This window comes from Peromyscus californicus, unplaced genomic scaffold (assembly GCF_007827085.1).
Source record: "Peromyscus californicus insignis strain IS unplaced genomic scaffold, ASM782708v3 Scaffold_8__1_contigs__length_139910024, whole genome shotgun sequence".
NCBI classification, from domain to species: Eukaryota; Metazoa; Chordata; class Mammalia; order Rodentia; family Cricetidae; genus Peromyscus; species Peromyscus californicus.
Genome location: NW_026294606.1, coordinates 118,327,402 through 118,346,347, shown reverse-complemented (window position 1 = coordinate 118,346,347; position 18,946 = coordinate 118,327,402). Strand labels below are relative to the sequence as shown.

Sequence of the window (18,946 nt, the reverse complement as noted above, 5' to 3'; positions counted from 1 at the left end):
AGGGAGGGAAAGATATAATTAAACAGCAAAATAAGGGCTTGTGGGATGGCTCAGTGGGTACAGGCCTTTGCTGCCTGACCACCTCCATTCAATCCTCGAGACTCACTCTAGAGGGAGAGGACAGACTCCTATAAATTGTAATTGTATTGCTCACCATGGCCAGCAGGACACTTTGTGAATGGAGTCATTTTTAACTGCTCAGATACTCTGATCACCAGAATGAGCAGGAATAGGCAGCACCAATGTTATCTGCACAGCCAAGCCTGGGCTGAACTGATGGTGGTATGCGTCTCGGTTGCTAGCAAACATTTGTTTTGCCTGCTGGGATGAGTGGAGTGTGGGTTGTGATATGATATGGTGTCACAACATATACACTGAGTGTTTGGAGTGGAGTGGTAGATGGAAACTGTCTCCTCCACCCACCACTCAGGTGATTCTGGAAAGCCACCCACACAATCACATGACTACTCGATTTCTCGGAGCAAACAAGCTCTCAAGGCTGACTTCTTGTCTGTCAGCCAACAGAAATTTGCTGTTGGTGGAGACATGAAAAGGCTGGAGGTATTTCTTCCGGATCAGCAATCTCAGACTCCGCGTCTTTCTTCTGGTGTCTGTCTCTCCTGAAAATGCCCCCATGAGCATGTGAGGCTCCTGTATTGTCATTCCCAGTCAACTCAATTTAACACCCATGCTATTACTCAGTCTAGACTGGCTGCTCATTTATTTTTGTCTCTTGTTAACCGGGTCTTCTTTTCTGTGGCTGTAATTTTTGCATTTAATATTTGATACAAAAAGAAAAGAAACCGAAATAGATGGTATTTGTAAGTAAACATGAGCATGCTTGTTTTTCTGTTAGTCTGATGAAACCCCCATCTGTTGCTTGTGAGTGTGTGAGTGAGTGTGTGTGTGTGTGTGTGTGTGTGTGTGTGTTAAAGGGCTTGAATTTTTTTAGTATAGGATATAAGTGAGGCCTTAGTTTTTTTTCTCTCCTTCGCTACCACAGACCACTGCCTCCTCCAAACTATGCTAATGTTAGCCAGTGCTTTGTTAACCCTTATGCCAAGGCTGATGCTGAAGGGCTTGTTTATGTCTTGCTCAGTGCTCAGCTTTCAGCCTGACCTGTGCATATGCCTTTCACAGGATTCTCTCGCACACTTCCATTTTGTTGAGTCAGATTCTTCATACTTGGTACCCAGTAGCTGTTAACGTGAATATGGCATCTAACCCAGTTTCCAGAATTCTTAAGAGGACCCCATGTCCTTGGACATTGGAATGCAGATTTCTCTGTGACCTTGTCCTTCCTGAACATCAAAAGACTGCTAGTAAAACTACCCAGGACAGTTTCCTGGTGCTCTCCCCCAGGTATGTATATACATTCTTTTTCTTTAGCCTGTATAAGTTTTTACCATGCCTTCAAAGGAAAGAAAGCCTTATACTTTCCCTTATGGATTTCATTCATCAGGATAAAGAAATCTGAGCAGGACTTTCTGTGGAGGCTACTACCTGCACTTGATTGGAGAAGTCAGTTATGTGGTGACTCCTCCATGACTCAGTGGTCCCAGAAACTTCTTATTCTCCTATCAGTCTCCACTTCCCCTAATACTCCACTAAACCCTTTAAAGTCAATTTCTTCACATGCTGATGATGTCATCACTCAGAAGCAAATGATAGGTGAGCAGGAATCTCCACTACTCTCCCTTTCCTTTAGATTTCTGGATAATCATTCCCCATAGACATTCTCTGCAGAGACATCTCCTATGATGTTGCCCCTCACTCAGGACCATAGATTCATCTATCCAGGATATCAACCTTGATTTGATTTACAAACCAATATTTATTTCCCAAATTGAGTCCAAGTGTACAAATAGTCTCTCTCCCTGGCCTCTGCCCACTCCACCACACAATTCCCTAGTCTCCCCAATAACTTGTTAGTCAAAACAATCTTCTGTGGAGTAGCCTCATTTGGGCTCCCCTGGTCTTCTGAGGCTGGCAGAGTCTTCCACTCACAGCTCGGTGTGTCCTGTCAATTGTGGCTTCTTGGCCAGGAGCTCAGTCCAAAAAGTCACATCCTTATCTTTTAGTCTCTGGGCTTGTTGGGTGGTGGCTCCAATCTGCAGGTAGCCTTCCTTCTGGTCATACTCTGGCCAGTGGGGCAGCCCCTTTCCATTGGGGTTCCTGGGAACAGGATCAAATAGAATTCCTTGAAACCCTCGTGTATTCCCACATTCTTATCACATCTGTGGGGACCTCTGGTCTATCCCTTCCAAAGACTGTGCACCTCAGAGATGGGAGCAGCATTGCCTGAGCCCTGGCTCACAGGATTAGAGCCAATCACTTAAACTTTAAAAGCCACCCCTTCCCGTTGGGTACCCTTATTGTCTCATCTCTCCCACCATCCTGGCTCCATCTGGGTCACCAGCCTCACCCATTCCGAGCAAAGTTGGCCCAGAATTTCATCACCATCTTGCTGAGATTGATCTCCTCCTCTGAGGTGCCACCTGTGAGCAATAAGAATAATCTTTTGACTCAGTTCACGGTTCACAAGCTAATGAGAGTAGTATCACTTAGGGGATTATTAGAGAAGTAGAGTTTGCACTTTCACACCAAAGCCTTTGAGTCAAAATCTTCATTCCTGGAAGACTGCGTTTCGCTGGTGTGTACTTTCACTTTGGGAATGACTTATCCAGGACACTGCAGGTAGGCAGGCACGTAGTGCATTCTGCTGGCAGTGATCCATATCCAACTCTAGGCTCCTTGATATGGAAATACCACAGACAATGAATCCAGTGAACCACAGGGTTCGCAGGACTGCTGGACCTTGTATCTTTTCTTAGTATTACCCACAAACCCACAATTAGATGTACTATTGTCCTAAGATATAATCTTGGGAGCTGCTTAGGAGTGTGTCATAAATAACCAAAAAGTGGCTCACTGCCAGTCATGAATCACAGCAACTGCTGGAAGTCACAGTATTGAAAACATTCTGAGAAGTTTTCTCTAGATATTGTATTATTAATTATAATATAGGTAAAGTATCACATGTGGTTAGGTATGCCTATGGGCAGACAGATGCACATGACAATTGATTCATGCTCAGGAACAGCTTGACCTCATCCTCACTCACATTCTGATAAGTCATTTTGAGTGGGAAGTGAAGCAACAATGGCATTCTTGTCTTCTAATGAGACACTTAGGTGATCCATTTCTCTTGGTGCTATTGCTGGTCCAGATCCCGTTACAGAGTATTGCTGGCTTCCTCTGAGTATGTACCTTTCCTCATGTATGCTGGAATGGGAGAAAGGCTTGGCACTTGACAATTGAGCTCAGCCCTGCTACCCTGAGTTGGGAAATGGACACCAAGAGAGGAGGAGAAATGTGCTCGAGGCCATAGGAGCAAAACGGGAACCCAGACTTCCTAATCGCAAGCTCATAGGCAGCAAAGCACCATTACCTCTTAAAATCGGGGCACCGAAGACGGAGTAGACTTCATCCCCATGGTCTCCACTCACTGTCTTGGGTTTCAATTCTGATGAGAAGCTTGGGTGATATTGAAATTCGTACATGTAGGTGGGGGCACCAGCATCTGGGAAGACATGTATTCACATACAGTTCATGTTGCCAGACACAAGCCTGGATGGTACCAAGGGCTTTGTAATGCAAGAGACCTCTGACCATCAGTGCAACAGAGAAATGGTTTAACTAAAGCTTCTGGATGTGTTTAGCACTATGCAGTTTGTAGAAGTGAAAAGTGATGTTCATGTGAGGGAAACGATTTATGAATGCACTGCATCCAGGAAGCACACTGGATTGTTCATTGATAACCCATCAGCATTCATATTCATTTATTTTAAGAGCCACAACTTCCTGAGTGTCCTGTATTCAGCTCCATTTTCAACATTCTAAGTGTTTTTCTCATCTATTCAGGAAAATGTAAAGCACTTCCAAGATCCTTGTCTGAAAATGAGGGTTTCTAAAGACAAATACGGGCAGATATGGAGCACTGGTCACTTTTGTCTCAGGAATACAACGTTGGAGAAAGCTGTCCTTCAGAAGTGATGGCAGCTTTTTCAGATAAGTCAAGCCTTATGAAACTCATCACTCTAGACATGCTTTACAGGAACCCTTATACTTTTTCAATTTAAGCATGGAGATGATAATGGATAACATGAGACAAATGAAAGCACAAAAGTCAGTGATACAGAACAACAAACAATATTCAGAACATCTAGCATGGCCATGACAAATATTATAAATCATAACTAAATGAAATAAAGCTACAGCCAAAATATTTTCCATGACAAAGTGATATACATTCTGACCTCAAAGACACAAAAGTGCATAGTAAAGGGGTGTGAAATGTGGAGTTGTTATAGCAATCAAAATTGTTCTTGCCATCCTACACCAAAGCATCTAAGTATATAAATCAAGTGTTAGAAGGTCTGAAGAGCCAGAAAGGTAGGTTGTAATACAATAATAAAGGGGGCTTCAATACAAGAACACTATTAATGATGGATCATTCAGATAGAAAATTCCTAAGGAAACAGATCTTGAACAGTATTTTGAAAAATCAGTCTAATAGCACCGTACAATATACTCCACCCAATGCCAACACAACAGCTATTATTTCACAGAACAGTCTGTAGAACATATCCCAGTTGAGGACACAACACAATCATCAGCTAATACAAGGAGACTGGAATTAGTGCAAGTATCATGGATTGAAACTAGACATCAACAACAGGAAGAATTTTAGAAAATTCATAGACTGATGGAAGGAAACATGGTCCCGAGCCACTGATATGTCTGTTATGAAACTAAGTGGAAAAATTAAAGCATATTGAAACATGGCTGGAGAGATGGTTCAGTGGGGAAGATTTGCCACATGGGAGTGAGGAAAAGTGTTTGGATGCCCAGTATACATGTACATACAGCCCACCTGTGGCATTACAGACTGATGTAATCCTAGTGGGCTCGAGGCAGAGCTAGGGGATCTCCGGAGCAAGCTGACTAGTTAGACCAGCTGAACTGTCAAGCCCTGAGTTCAAGGCAGAGGCCCTGTCTTCATGTATAAGGTGGAGAGCAACAGAGGTCTGGTCCTTACATTCACACACACAAGTATGTGCCCACACCCATGAACATTCGTGTGTGTGTGTGTGTGTGTGTGTGTGTGTGTGTGTATGAAAATGGAGTCACAGCTTCCTAAAACTTATGGGATATAGCAAAAGCAGTTGCATGAGAAACATTCATAGCATTAAACAACTACATCTAAAAAGAAGCAAAGTGTCAAATGACTTACAGTCACACCAAAGGGACCTAAAGAAACCAACAAAGTAAATCCAAGGATAGCAGGAAGGAGAAAGAATCAGGATTAGATAACAGGCCTGGAGAGTCGGCTCAGCAGTTGAGTACGAACTGCTCTTCTAGAGGATTTGCTTTCAATTCTCAGCATCCACATGGAGGGTCACAGCAACCATACATAGCTCCAGGAGATCCAATTCCTCTTCTGGCTTCCATGGACACAAGACACACACATGGTGCCCAGACATGCATGAAGGCAAAATGCCCACAAACATAAAACTAACTAAACAAGAATATTTTTTTAAAGTGAGTTCTGAAACTATAAGAAAGAATAAGAGAAATCAAGAGTTTCTTTTCTTTTCTTAAGAAGAAAAGCAAGACTAACAAACCTTTAGTAAAACTAAGAAAAAGAGAAAAGACAGAAGTAAAAGAAATGAAGATCTGGTATTATAAATGATGCCACAGAAGTACAATGGAGCATAAGAGAGCATTACAAACTATTTTATACACACAACCTGGATAACCTCAGAGGAAAAAAGACGTTTTCCATCTAGTATAGTCCACAAAGAACGAAGTAACGTCTGGAGAGTTGGCTCAGTGGTTAGGAGGAATGGTGCTTTTCCGGGGGACTGGAGTTTGTTCATAGCACCCACATTGGGGAGCTCACAGCCATCCATAACTGCAGCTCCAAGAGACCCAATACAGTCTTCTGACTTCTACAGCACCTGTACATGTGCGCACGCACACACACACACACACACACACACACACACACACACACACACACACTACAAATAGATTGAATTAGTGATAATATAAGCCTCCTACCTATGAATAAACATCCCACACATTCTGATAACTTCACAGATGAATCACACCAATCACAGAGAAAAACTAGTATCAGCTCAGACATTCTCCCTAAATTTCTTTAAAATTCAGGGATATAGGAGTAGTTCCAGGACAGCACTCCCTTCAAACTAAAATAAGACAAAGACATTATAAGAACAATTCAATAGCAAATATACCATATCTTTTATAAGTATAGATATATAGCACTCAAGCAAATGCTAGTAATGAAATATAACAGCACATTTAAAGGCTAATCCACTTTGATGCATTAAGATTTATCACTGAGCTACAAAAAATGATTCATTTTTGTGATGTGGAACATTACAGAATGATAGACAAAAACCAGATGATCATCTCCATTAAGGCCAGCCTGGTCTATATAATGAGTTCTAGACCAGCCTACATAGTGAGACTCTGTCTGAAAAAATAAAAACAAAAGTAGACAGAAATGTTCACATTACACAGTGTTCAATTGGTTCTGTGCAATTCCTATCAAAATTCCACTGTCGATATACACAGATACATAAAAGTAATTCTAAATTCATATGAACTCACATGGATGAGAGTAAAGATGCGCACACACACACACACACACACACACACACACACACACACACATACAAATGCACACATGCAGGTTCATACTAAATCAAGGCAATCATGAGTAACAAGAACAAAGCTTTCATGCTATACTAAAACTCATGTATTTAGAATAAAAAAGTACTTGCAACAACAACAAGAATAAAAAAGAAAAGGTAGACACACTGACCAATAGAATCCCATAAGGAACCCCAAATGAAGTCAAGAGCCTAAAGTCAATTGTGATTTGAATACGACAAGACTTTCTATTTTGTGAGAAAAAATTGTGTGCTGTATCTTTCACCTAGAATAAACAGAGTCTCTAGTTATTATGTATTCCTTATTGTTGTTGTACATTAAAGAAAGTAAAATTAGAAAAAGAAAGTCACTTCAGAAATCACTGTTCAGAAAAGTGAATTTCCATATGCAGAAGTGTTGGACACTTATCTCACATGATTTGCAAGAGGAAAATTAGAAAACTGGAGTATAGTCTAATCCACAATCAGAAACTAACTATAAGAAACACAGAGGAAGAAAAAACTATGACATTGCTGGAATATGACTCTCTGTATTTGACCCCAGAAGTGGAGACAACCCAGGCAAAAGTTGTGAAATGGGATGGATAGCTCCCTGCAAAGCAAAGGGAAAATAATGAACAGTCTACACAGACAACCCATTTCTGATTGTGTGTATGCATGTGTGTGTGTGTGTGTGTGTGTGTGTGTGTTTGTCTGTGTGTGTGTGTGTGTGTGTGTGTGTGTTTGCATGTGTGCAAGGTAGAAAGTATTTTCAAATGATATGTCCTATAAAGGGTTGCTATATAAATTATCTAAGGAATATGAATAATTGAATAGCAGGGAAAAAAGCAAACCAACAACCCATTTATTTGGGTAAAGATCCAGACCTGGGGGCACACGGAGGCAAGGTTGAGCACACCTGTATTCCGAGCACTTAAGAAACAGAGTCAGGAGGATATCAAGCTCATGGCCAGGGCTAACCTTGTCTAAATAGAAAGAATTTGTCTCACAAAGAAAAGAAAATGACAAGGACTTGAGTAGACATTTCTTATAAAAAGGCATAAAAGTAAAAATGGATGACAAATAAATCAAAATTGTTAACATCAATGATCACTGAGATAATGCAAATTGGAATCACAATGAGTTAGTATCTTTCCCAGACTGTATGTATTTTATAAAAAGTTAATAATAGCCGGGTGGTGGTGGTGGTGGTGGTGGCACACGCCTTTAATCCCAGCACTTGGGAGGCAGAGCCAGGCCGACGTCTGTGAGTTCAAGGCCAGCCTGGTCTACAGAATGAGATCCAGGACAGGCTCCAAAGCTACACAGAGAAACCTTGTCTCAAAAAAAAAAAACAAAACAACAACAACAAAAATAAAAAGCTAATAATAACAAGTAGTGTTGGCAAGGATGAGAAGAAAAGGAAACTTATCTGTACAACTTGTGTACTACTAAACACGAGGACAGTGTTTAAAGCAAGTTAAAAATGGAATTGACATGCGACAGGTTGATCCCATGTTTTTCATTTAACCCCCCAAACTTGAAACCAGTGTGTTGAAAAATGCAATTGCCCCATGATTGCACTGCTCACCAAAGTCAAGTCATGGAATTACTGTGTGTCTATCAATAGCTACAGACTGCTGGCAATGGTCGAGATACAGCCCGAACTGACCTACTCTGGTGATGGGATGGCCAAACACCCTAATTGTCGTGCTAGAAACCCCATCCAACTACTGAGGGATCTGGATGCAGAGATCCATGGCTAGGCCCCGGGTGGATCTCTGGGAGTCCAATTAGCGAGAATGAGGAGGGTTTATATGAGCGAGAATTGTTGAGACCAAGGCTGGATAAAGCACAGGGACAAATAGCCAAATGAATGGAAACACATGAACTATGAACCAATGGCTGAGGGGTCCCCACTGGATCAGGCCCTCTGAATGGATGAGACAGTTGATTGGCTTGATCTGTTTGGGAGGCATCCAGGCAGTGGGACCAGGTCCTGTGCTCATTGCATGAGTTGGCTGTTTGAAACCTGGGGCCTATGCAGGATCGCTTGGCTCGGCCTGGGAGGAGGGGACTGGACCTACCTGGACTGAGTCTACCAGGTTGATCTCAGTCCACGGGGAAGGCTTTGCCCTGGAGGAGGTGGGAATGGGGGGTGGGCTGGGGAGAAGGTGAGGGGGGCAGGAGGGGGGAGAACAAGGGAATCCATGGCTGATATGTAGAACTGAATTGTATTGCAAAATAAAAATAAAAAAATTAAATTAAAAAAAAAAGCACTTGCTTGCCTTCTAGAGGACCCTAATTTGGGTCCCATGACCTTCTTCTGGCCTCTGCAGGAACCAGCAGAAACATGACATACACACACACACACACACACACACACACACACACACACACACACACACACACACATACACACATGCACACAAACACACAAACAAACACACTTGCACATAAATAAAATATAAAGTAAGAATTTTAAAAACCTTCCCAGAAAGTTAGGGAGAGCAATCCAGAACAGAGCATTATTTGCTGGCTTGCAGATTACATGAGTGAAAGCTGGGAGAGAAGGGCTCCACAAATGTCGACTGTGAAGGTCCCCATCCCTGTGGTGAGCTCATTCCCCCTAGCCTCACAGCCATGCCCAGCACTGAGTCACCTAGGAAGGTTCTGTGACAGACCTCAGCCTTCATATCCTGGCACACTCAGATGGACAGATGCTAGCCAAGAACACTGAGAGTGCCTGTACTCTTACCCACCACAGGTCCCCTCCCTCACTGGCCGTGGTCACAAGCACCCTTCCTGATTCTTTGCCTCATTCCTACTCTTCCTAGCTCCGCCACTAATACTCTAAAACTAGCTCTGACCTTGAACCCCTTCTAAAACCCCACCTAGTAGCTGACCTCTAACCCCATGTACCAGTGTAACTTCAGATAAGGGCCCCTGTGACAGATGATGTGTCACTCGTTCCTGTTTGCAGCCTGACTTCTGTCTGCCTCCACCACCTGTCACTCTTTACCTGAGGGCTCTTTGTCTGGTTACTACACACTATTCTGTCTACTTACACAGCAGCCCAGCACCCAACAAAACGGCAACCATTTGTACCAGGCTTAGCCTAATGGTTGATGATGGAGAAATGCCCCGACTCCCTACCACTCAGGTGAGATCTCCTTGAAACATGAGTTCTGCTTCTTTCCCAGCCCTCTGCAGTTCCATCTCCGGTGGATGGATGCTTAGCCAGGCATCATTCATTGGCCTGCATTTCCTTCCAGTGTCAACTCGCCATTTCCCAACTCATGTTTTCTGGGACCAACACCCTTTTAATTCCCTTGCATTTCATTTTTTCCTCAGATAATGTCGTTGGCACAAGTCAAGAGGACAGTGTGAAGATGAGGCCAAAAAGTCAGTCTTAGAGGCTTGGTGTCCACAGTTTTCACATTTACATATGCCAGGCCATAAGCCGGTCAGAGAGGAAAGTGGTAAAATAAGGGGTCCATCTCCTGTCCAACCTCTGGAACTCACCTCTATGTCCACGAGCCACAATCACAGATGGGACACCAAATACCACATCTCCAATCAGTTCCAGAAGCTGTTCTTTATTGCTGCCTGGGTCATCTGTGTCTCTTAAATACTTCTCAATGACAACTGGAATCTTATCCTCTGGGAGGTTCTAGAATGGATGAGGAAAATGACCACTAGCATGTGATTTGTGTGCCTTCGCCATTTCATTGACTATTAACCTCTTGAGCCCTGGACAAATTCCTCCTGGGTAGTAATGTGGGAAGGTCAGAAAAAAATGGGGTCAGAAGGAAGACCCCAGTCATGTCATGACATTTGGTAGGTTTGTATCTGGGGCAAATTCACAGCTTTTCTTTGTCTCAAAGAAGTTGACATAAATGACAAGTTGACATAATTCCGAGTGCTTACAAGAATAAAAGAGGACTTCCGTAAGAGGGATGTAACCGTCTTCTGGTCCAATGTCACTTCAGAGGGTGGATAGTTCATCATCTGTTTAAAAACACAGTAAAGTATCTTTGAATCCTCGGGAGTTAGCAGAAGGAACCAAACAGGCCAAGTATACTGGCTGGTTTTGTGTGTCAACTTGACACAAGCTGGAGTCTTCAGAGGAGAGTGAGCCTCGGTGGAGGAAATGCCTCCATGAGATCCAGCTGTAAGGCATTTTCTTAATTAGTGATCAATGGGAGAAGGCCCAGCCCATGGTGGATGGTGCCATCCCTGGGCTAGTGATCCTGGACTCTATAAGAAAGCAGGCTGAACAAGCCAGGGAATGCAAGCCAGTAAGCAGTACTCCTCCATGGCCTCTGTATCAGCTCCTGCCTCCAGGTTCTTATCCTGACTGTTTCCCATAACGAACAGCAATATAGAAGTGTAAGCTGAATAAACCGTTTCCTCCACAACTTGCTTTTGGTCATGGTGATTCGTTGCAGCAATAGAAACTCTAAGACACCAAGCAATTAAGGCAAAGTGGAATGAAAGTATTGCATTGGGCTTTGATGTGCATGGCTGTTGATGAGTTTTAAAACAGATGGACTTGTGCCTATGGAAACCTCACACCCAAGGACCCCAATATATGAGAATAAATAGCATTAATCCTTTTTGTAACCTCTTTGGAATGTAAACACATGGGATGACAATTCTTGTTCTATCTTTCAATCTCCAATCTTCTAATGGTAGTGGTGGCTTTGTTCCATCTTGGGCTTCTATCTGCCATGAAGTCTGTCCTCCTCCTAACAGATGAGTTTTGAATAGGAATCCAGTATCTAGTTGTACAGACTCTCCCCTCTCTCCACAGTTTCTCTCCAAGCACCTGATCCTTGAAACCTCACCAGGGTTAGAGATGTTTCTAGTCGGGACTTGAGTTCAGGTCATGTTTGAGCTTCTCCCTTTTCCTACCCTCTTAGTGAAGGTGACCTGCCTTACTCTTTTACCTAATGTCTAGATTTTCTTTTATCTGTGAAAAGGAAAAGCCCTTCTTCCCCTTTAAAAGTGTGTTTTAACTCATGAGGGAGTGACTTTGAATCTTTTAATGATTAGTAATGCAAGCATATGTGGAGATTGATGGGAAGCATGTTCAGGTCCATGGTGGAAACTGTGATTTCCAAGTCTGACTCTCCTGAATTTCCAGCCATTTTCCATTTAGAGACACCCCCTGTTTGTCTGATTGCCTGAATCTTATCTCCATAGGCTCTCTCAGCCTGGACACTTCAAGCACCTAAGTTTAATGGAATGACAAAGTGTTTATTGAATTAGGATTTCAAGGACTGGACCACCCAGAGTCAAAGTTAGCTCAGGAAGAAAATGTCTCAATGGAAGCATCCATGGACAACTAGAGACAGATGCTCTAGACACAACCAGAGGTTGTGGAAGAAAGAACTCATGTTAGAAGAATAATGGACAGGCGATGGGGTTGTCTTATCTAAGAGGTCTGTACGTTCTCACCATTGGCAGAATCCAGCCAAACTCCTGCTTGTTGATGCCCACCATGTAGGGCACAGTGTTGAAGCTCTTCTCAGCCAGGATCTCTTCTGGGGCCTTTGGCAGCAACACTCCATCAAGCACAGTGGGAACAAAGGGATAGCTCTGGGGGAGGAATCACACGGTGCCAGCAATAACCCATCTCCCTCGCTGACTTTCTAAGGGAGAATCCAGAATATAAACCCTGTGACTTGGGTAGGGGACCTGGGAACTTGGGGTCCTAAAAAGGAAATTAAGGGTCTATGTGCCAATAAGGCCTAGTTTGGGGTATCTCTCAGTGGTAAGTTGAGGGTGGCAAGGAAGGAACAGGAGGGCCCTTAGCTGAAATTAAACATATACCATTGTGGAATATGTATTTCCACCTGAAGTAGATTACATCATTCAGAATGAGTCTCACTATTCCTGATGGTTATGCCAGTAAAGTTGCCACAATGCTGCATTAGTGAATCCTGAGCTAGGACTCCTAGGGAATTCCAGAGCTAGGTTCCTTGGAACCTCTGCTCACAATATTGTCATCATCCTTGTATTATATGTGGGTCCCAGTTTTAAAGACATGCTATATAACACATATTTATTATAAAGAATTAGCCTACAATAGAATTTATTATAAGACACCAGATTGATAGGGATTAGCATTTCTTCAACCACAGGTCACATACGAATACATTTCTTTGGCTTCAGAGTCACAGTCATGAAGTCTACTATGATTTTTAAGTGCATTGTCTCATAAATCCACTAATTTATCTAATTTTCCATCTTTTCTGGCTTTGTCACAAACTAAAGGTATCACATGGCTGCTCTTTAGCATGGCTTCCCCAAGAGCTAGGCAATTCTCTCCCTTTTTTGTATTTATTGTCATGTTGACTCAGCACAGACTTCAAGGTTGAGAAGCACAGTAACTCAAGCCTGGCAGAAGCCCATCTATCAGGAGTGTTTTCTCCATAAGGCTCTTCATAGCCTAAGACAGACTTGGGGACACTGGACATATCAGCATCACTGTGCTCTAAAGCATCTTCAGCAGAGAAATCACTTAAAGCAGTAAACACCGAAGAGTGGCAGGAAACAGCCCACCAAGTGGACATATGCAATTATGAGTGATGAGACAAGAAGATAAAGCATTATTGCAAATGGGATGCTAGGACCACGTGACTCACATTTGGCTCACACCTCCCATGCTCGGTGCAGGTGTTGCAGATGACCACAGTAATGTCACACTTGTGGACCTAGGGCTTATATGTTCACTTTAGCAAGTAACTAAATCCATAATTTATAAGATCTATAATTGATGGCGAGCTACATGTCTGTATTAATATTCTAAATTAGCTGTTTTTGAAAAAAACAATTAGATTTTAGCTGGTTGAGATATCACTAAACCATGTTGCAGTTAAAAATTAAATATAGAGAACAAAGAAAATACTGCTGAAAGAAAGAAGCATAAGCCACATATTTGGCCCACTGTCAAGATGTGCCAAATACCTCTTCAAAATGCCCAGACCTCAAGTACTGTCCCACCAAGACCCTCTGCCTTTGTAACTGCTGTGTATAGATCTCCCAGGTGGCTCAGTGTCTGCCCTGGCTCTTTCCTACACATCACACTATTTCCACACTGAAGTAGAGGAGACTTTTGTGAGTCCATGAGGTCGTTGCTCTGCCAGAGTCCTCTGGACATGCACTGCTTCATGTTGATCACAAGCCAAGTCCTGTCTGCAGTGTCTCCCTTCTCACGTTCATGACCAACTTGGCTTCAGATCTCTTTCTTCCTCCTTGCCTCCACCCCAAACATGCCAGCTCCTTCCGCAGGGCTTGGCAGCTGCTCTTCCCTCTGCCTGTAGCATTCTTCCTCCAGGTTTCCTGACAGCTGGCTTCCTGGCCCTATCCAGAGCTTCACTCATGAACAAGCACATAAAAGACATCTCCTCTGACCCTGCCATTTACAGAAAACCGCTGGCCAACTCTCACCACCCCTCCTAGTTTTTAATTTAATTCTAATTGACAGAAAACATGCATATTACGTGTTCTTACATACATTAATCTTCTGCTACACACCTCACCCACTAGGACATAAGTCTCCAAGAAAGCAGGAGATTGTACATACCTCACTGTCACATCCCAGCTGTTAAATCAACCCCCGACACAAAGGGAGTCCTTAATAAATCATCTTTGGATGATTGAAAGAATCTCATTTCCCTCTCAGAAGACCCTTTAGGGAAGTTCTGGGATACCCCAGGGTTTAAACAAAGAGGACAGCTGACAACAGCTGGCATTGGGAAGGCAGGAGGGAGGAGACAGAGGGTGATGTTGCACTTTCCCAGGTCATAGGAGAATAGAAGTCTGGCTCCTCTCTGTACAGCCTCTGCTCTGTTCCTCCCGTGAAACCCTTAACTAGGCATCTCTGCCTCCTTAGAGTGGAGAGTTCTAGTGGCGCCTCCCCCTGCAGGCTCATTTCTGGAGTGAGGAATATGAATGAGAAGGAAAAGAAGCAGCCCAGGGCACCTAGTTGCTGACCAGGAGCCCTCTACAGAGAGTTGTGGGTAAGTTCAACCCCTGCCACCTCTGATCTCTCTGTCTGTGCTAATTGACCAGCGAATGACTGATTCCCATCTCTGGGTCTCAGCAATGCACACGTGGGAATGACCAGAATTCCACAAACAGAAGGATTATGCATAGTTACTTGGGGTCAAACACTGTTAAGACTCAAGGGAAGTCTATCCCAGAATGCAATGGTTCTTACCTCTCTGGAGTCTCCATGCAAATCCAGCTTAAAAAGATTCTGTGAAGAGAAGACAGAGCATGTGTTAAGAAGCCTTCCCTATACAAAGTAGAGCCTCTGAGCTGTGTTTGGAGAGTAATCAGTCCTTCCTTTCTGGTTCCTACAGTGTCCTCTGTGGGTAGGCACTGTGTGTGTGTGTGTGTGTGTGTGTGTGTGTGTGTGTGTGTGTGTGTGTGTGTGTGTGGTGGGAGCAGCAGAGTCATGGTCACTGGTGCTCTGGAAAGGCAGCTTTTGTGGGCGCCTGACCTTTTCTTCATCTTTCCCCCTACTTGTTCTCTCTCACAACAACACCCCAAGTTCCTCTGCAGGAACGGTGAAAACAAAGTGATTGCATGTGGAGCTTGTGGTAACTTGAAGGGAGGTAGGGCTGAGATGAGCTGGAGAAGAAAACACTTCCCAGCCTTCACTTTCTTCTTCCTTATCCTGGTGTCATGAGTTTAGGCAACTATATGTGACATGGGGTTACCATGACCCCGAATATAAATAACAGTTCAAAGATACCTGCAAAAACAGCATAGAACTTACACCAAATATATTGATAAAGTTTGGAGAAACCTGGCTTCCTAACAGATGTCATAGCGATCTTGAGTGCTACTATCTTCAACCTCCCAGGGAACAAACTTTCTGCACAGAGAAGTCAGCCAGAAATGATGGCACATAGAGGGATACATATTGGAAGATTTCCATTACATTCTTGGCACCTGGATTCAGCAGCATCCTGAGCCCCCTGCTCCTGAATGTCTCGGGTCTTAGTTACCTGAAGAGTCTGTCATAGCACGTTCCTGAAGTGAATGCTCTAGTCTTGTGCTGGAAAATTCTCATGTCTGTGCTCACTGTAATTTGTTCTACTCCATGCTTTCCTGTGTTGTACACTCACCATGTTCACAGTGATTACAATGTGACACTTGGCTGATGGATCTGACCCACGTATGGAAAGCAACTCTACATGAGCTACCATAATATTTGGCTCTACCAACCAAGGGACTTAGGTTCTTAGGTTCTTTCTCAGGCTCTCAAGCTCTAAAGATAGAAAGTAATCCTGTATGTTATGGGCATGCCTACGGATGGAAGAAATATTTTCCCATTCTGAGTATACAAACACATCTTTGAAACAGACATCAAGGAGAAAATCTGTAGTCCCACCACTGAAGATGGTAAAACAGGAGAACTGAGAGGCCAGCCAGGCACATAGTGAGGCCATCTCATAAATCTAAAGAGAACAAGAAAGTAGCTGTTCTTAACTCTGAAAGGCTTGAACTTCATTATGTTTTGAGCCTGATGAACCAGAATCCAAGACCCAAGGTCATATTGGATTCAACCCATGGAAATACAAGAAGAACAGAATGCTAGAGATGGTCTATGGGGATCCAGGAGTGTCCTCTAGTATGCAAAGTCTGTATGAAGAGACCAGGCTTTTGACTGAATCCTGAGACAGCATCTGTACTTGTCCTTACAAAGGGAATAGTTATCACATCCCTCTATCTTTTATTTTTCAAATATTTGTCCCATGAGCTTCCCTATGATAATAAACTATCAAAAGCTTATCAGTCCTCAAATGACACCTTCTGTGAATAGGCTGACTCTAAGGAATGCATCTCCTTTCTGCAGTCCCAACACATGTAACCCATTTGATATATGATTGTTTTTCTTTTTGGATTGTTCTGGCAAGCAGAGAAAATGTCTAGCTTATTCTTGCATCTCCTACCATGACACCATGCTTCCAAAATTATCATGGATGGATGGATGGATGGAGTTGGCCAATATATGAACTATTGGTGAGTTGGAAAGATACACCAATAATTAACTGCTTTAAAGGATTGGGTGAAAAGTTACAGATGCTGACTGAATGGCTCAGATTATGGACAAACTGAATATAAGTTGTTGACAAGTCATGATGGTTCTATACTAGACCAAGATAATGGTTTCAATGAATTGGATGGAGGGATGGATAGATGGAAGATAATAAATGGATAGGCAGCTAATTATCCTTGACTCTTCACAGAAGTAGTCTCTGAAAACAGAAAAGTATTTAGAAACTGTTATAATTTAGATACCTTGTAAATCAGCGAAGGTAAATTATGATACCTTTCATAAAATCTTTGTACTTACTGTCCCCATTCTCATTGTTCAGAATGGTAATGTGGGAATGTAGAATTTTAAATTCTTCAAATACATTTGAGAACAAGACTATCACAATATTAAATTGTGAAAGAACTAGGGTACTGTTACACAATTTTTAACATACTTTCATGGAATGTTTTGTGACATTTGATGATTTTTTTCATTATAAAAGAGAGAGATTAAAACCATCTCAATGATATCAGAAGGCTGATGCTGTTGCCAAGAGGTAAGAATGTCTCAGATAGTTTCTCCAAAGCTACAGAAGAGATGAAGTGATGAAGCCTGGGGTAGAGTACAAAGGTTGAGGACCACCAGCACAGGCACACCTACCAGTTTCAGTGTGGTCTCCAAGAGCTCCTCCTCTGTCTTCTGGCGAAGGCAGTGAACCATGGCAGCTGAGGTGGTGGTTTTACAACCGGCCGTAACAGCAATTTTCTTCAATAGATAAGAGGCCACAGCAAAGGTCATGGTCTGAGCAGTATTTATACCTCTGTCAATATAGCAAAGTTCTACTATCCAATACTCACTTTCTAATGATGGTACATGGTTGCCCAAAACACGAAATACCAAGACATGTGGGTCAGAGTGTTGCCTCTGTTACTAACTGGAATTTGATACAGACTATTTAAATATTGGTAGCTGTGTTAAGTTTATAATTTGTTAAGTGGAGCCCAGCATGATGACATGTGCCCTTAGTCCCAGAACTGAGTTTTATGCCAGTCTGATCTATAGAGTGAGTTCCAGGACAGCCAGGATTACATAGTGAGATCCTCTATTAAAAAACAGAAACAAATAATTTATTAAGTGGGCATGCTGTTGTGAATGTAGATGAGTTAAAAGAAGCCATGTGCTCTGTAGTGAAGAAAAAGAACCCAGAATCCTACTGTCTACTATAGAGACACTTCTTCCATGCTCTGGCCAGGTGGCTTGTACACCCAGAAATGAATTGTGTCTATCCTATGAGGAGAAGTGATACATGTGATGTGCTCAGGAGGGTAACCCTTGATGTCACTACAAAACTTGTACTGGATTATAGTGTGTCTAAGGAACATGATTCACACAAAATCACTCCAGAATTTGCAGAGCTTGGTTTAGATGTGAGGCCAAACAAATTCTAACCAATGGCCATGTCAACTTCTTCCCCAGAACATGAAAGATCCATGAGGATAGAAGACAAAAGAACAGAGGAACTACCCAGCAGGAATTTACCTCAGCCAAGGGCCTGGTGTTCTTCTTGACCAGGCCTGCAGTGAGGGCCACTCCACTTTCAGAAATAGCCCTGTGGAAGAGATTCTTGGCCAAGGGAGACAACACCTGGCAGAGGAAAGTAGAAAAGGAGACTTTATACTCATAGTGATTCATAGACTTCTGTGGGACCATGGTTTGGAGTCCATTTGATCATCTTGATGACCAGCATGAAGCCTCAACCTTGGTTCTACTGGATCCTAACCAACGTGGGATGACCTCAGTGGCCCCACATGGCAGTCAGCACCAAATTTTACCTGTACCCATAGCTGAACTTCATTTGGACATACCTCTGGAAAGATTCACAGAAAACATTCCAATAGTCAGAAGAAGGCAAAACTGAAAGACAAGTCCATTCCAACAGACAGGTGTTCACACACTGAATATCAAGGCAGAGAAAGCAGACTACCAAGCTAATGGAAACTGTAATCAAGTAGGCATAGCTATCCTCACAGCTGATAAAGTATATATCAACTAAAACTAATTAGAAGAGATAAAGAACACTACATATTGATAAAGTGAATAATTCATCTAGAAGATGCAGCAATTATGAAGCAAATATATGGAG

At 42.8% G+C, this 18,946-nt stretch overlaps 1 protein-coding gene across 2 annotated transcripts in view; it reads right to left on the bottom strand.

Annotated features, from left to right (window-relative positions):
• Positions 1 to 2,003: 2,003 nt before the first annotated feature.
• Positions 2,004 to 18,946, bottom strand: part of LOC128103423 (carboxylesterase 1E) — a 30,616-nt gene continuing 13,673 nt past the window's right edge. For both annotated transcript variants that reach the window (XM_052727807.1, XM_052727808.1), the window contains exons 6-14: positions 18,343 to 18,447; positions 17,464 to 17,568; positions 14,974 to 15,012; positions 12,207 to 12,347; positions 10,674 to 10,754; positions 10,269 to 10,416; positions 3,452 to 3,583; positions 2,426 to 2,498; positions 2,004 to 2,175 (exon numbers count right to left, since the gene is read on the bottom strand). In XM_052727807.1, the coding sequence (XP_052583767.1) occupies positions 2,004 to 2,175; positions 2,426 to 2,498; positions 3,452 to 3,583; positions 10,269 to 10,416; positions 10,674 to 10,754; positions 12,207 to 12,347; positions 14,974 to 15,012; positions 17,464 to 17,568; positions 18,343 to 18,447 (996 nt within the window). The remainder of the gene's footprint in view (positions 2,176 to 2,425; positions 2,499 to 3,451; positions 3,584 to 10,268; positions 10,417 to 10,673; positions 10,755 to 12,206; positions 12,348 to 14,973; positions 15,013 to 17,463; positions 17,569 to 18,342; positions 18,448 to 18,946) is intronic.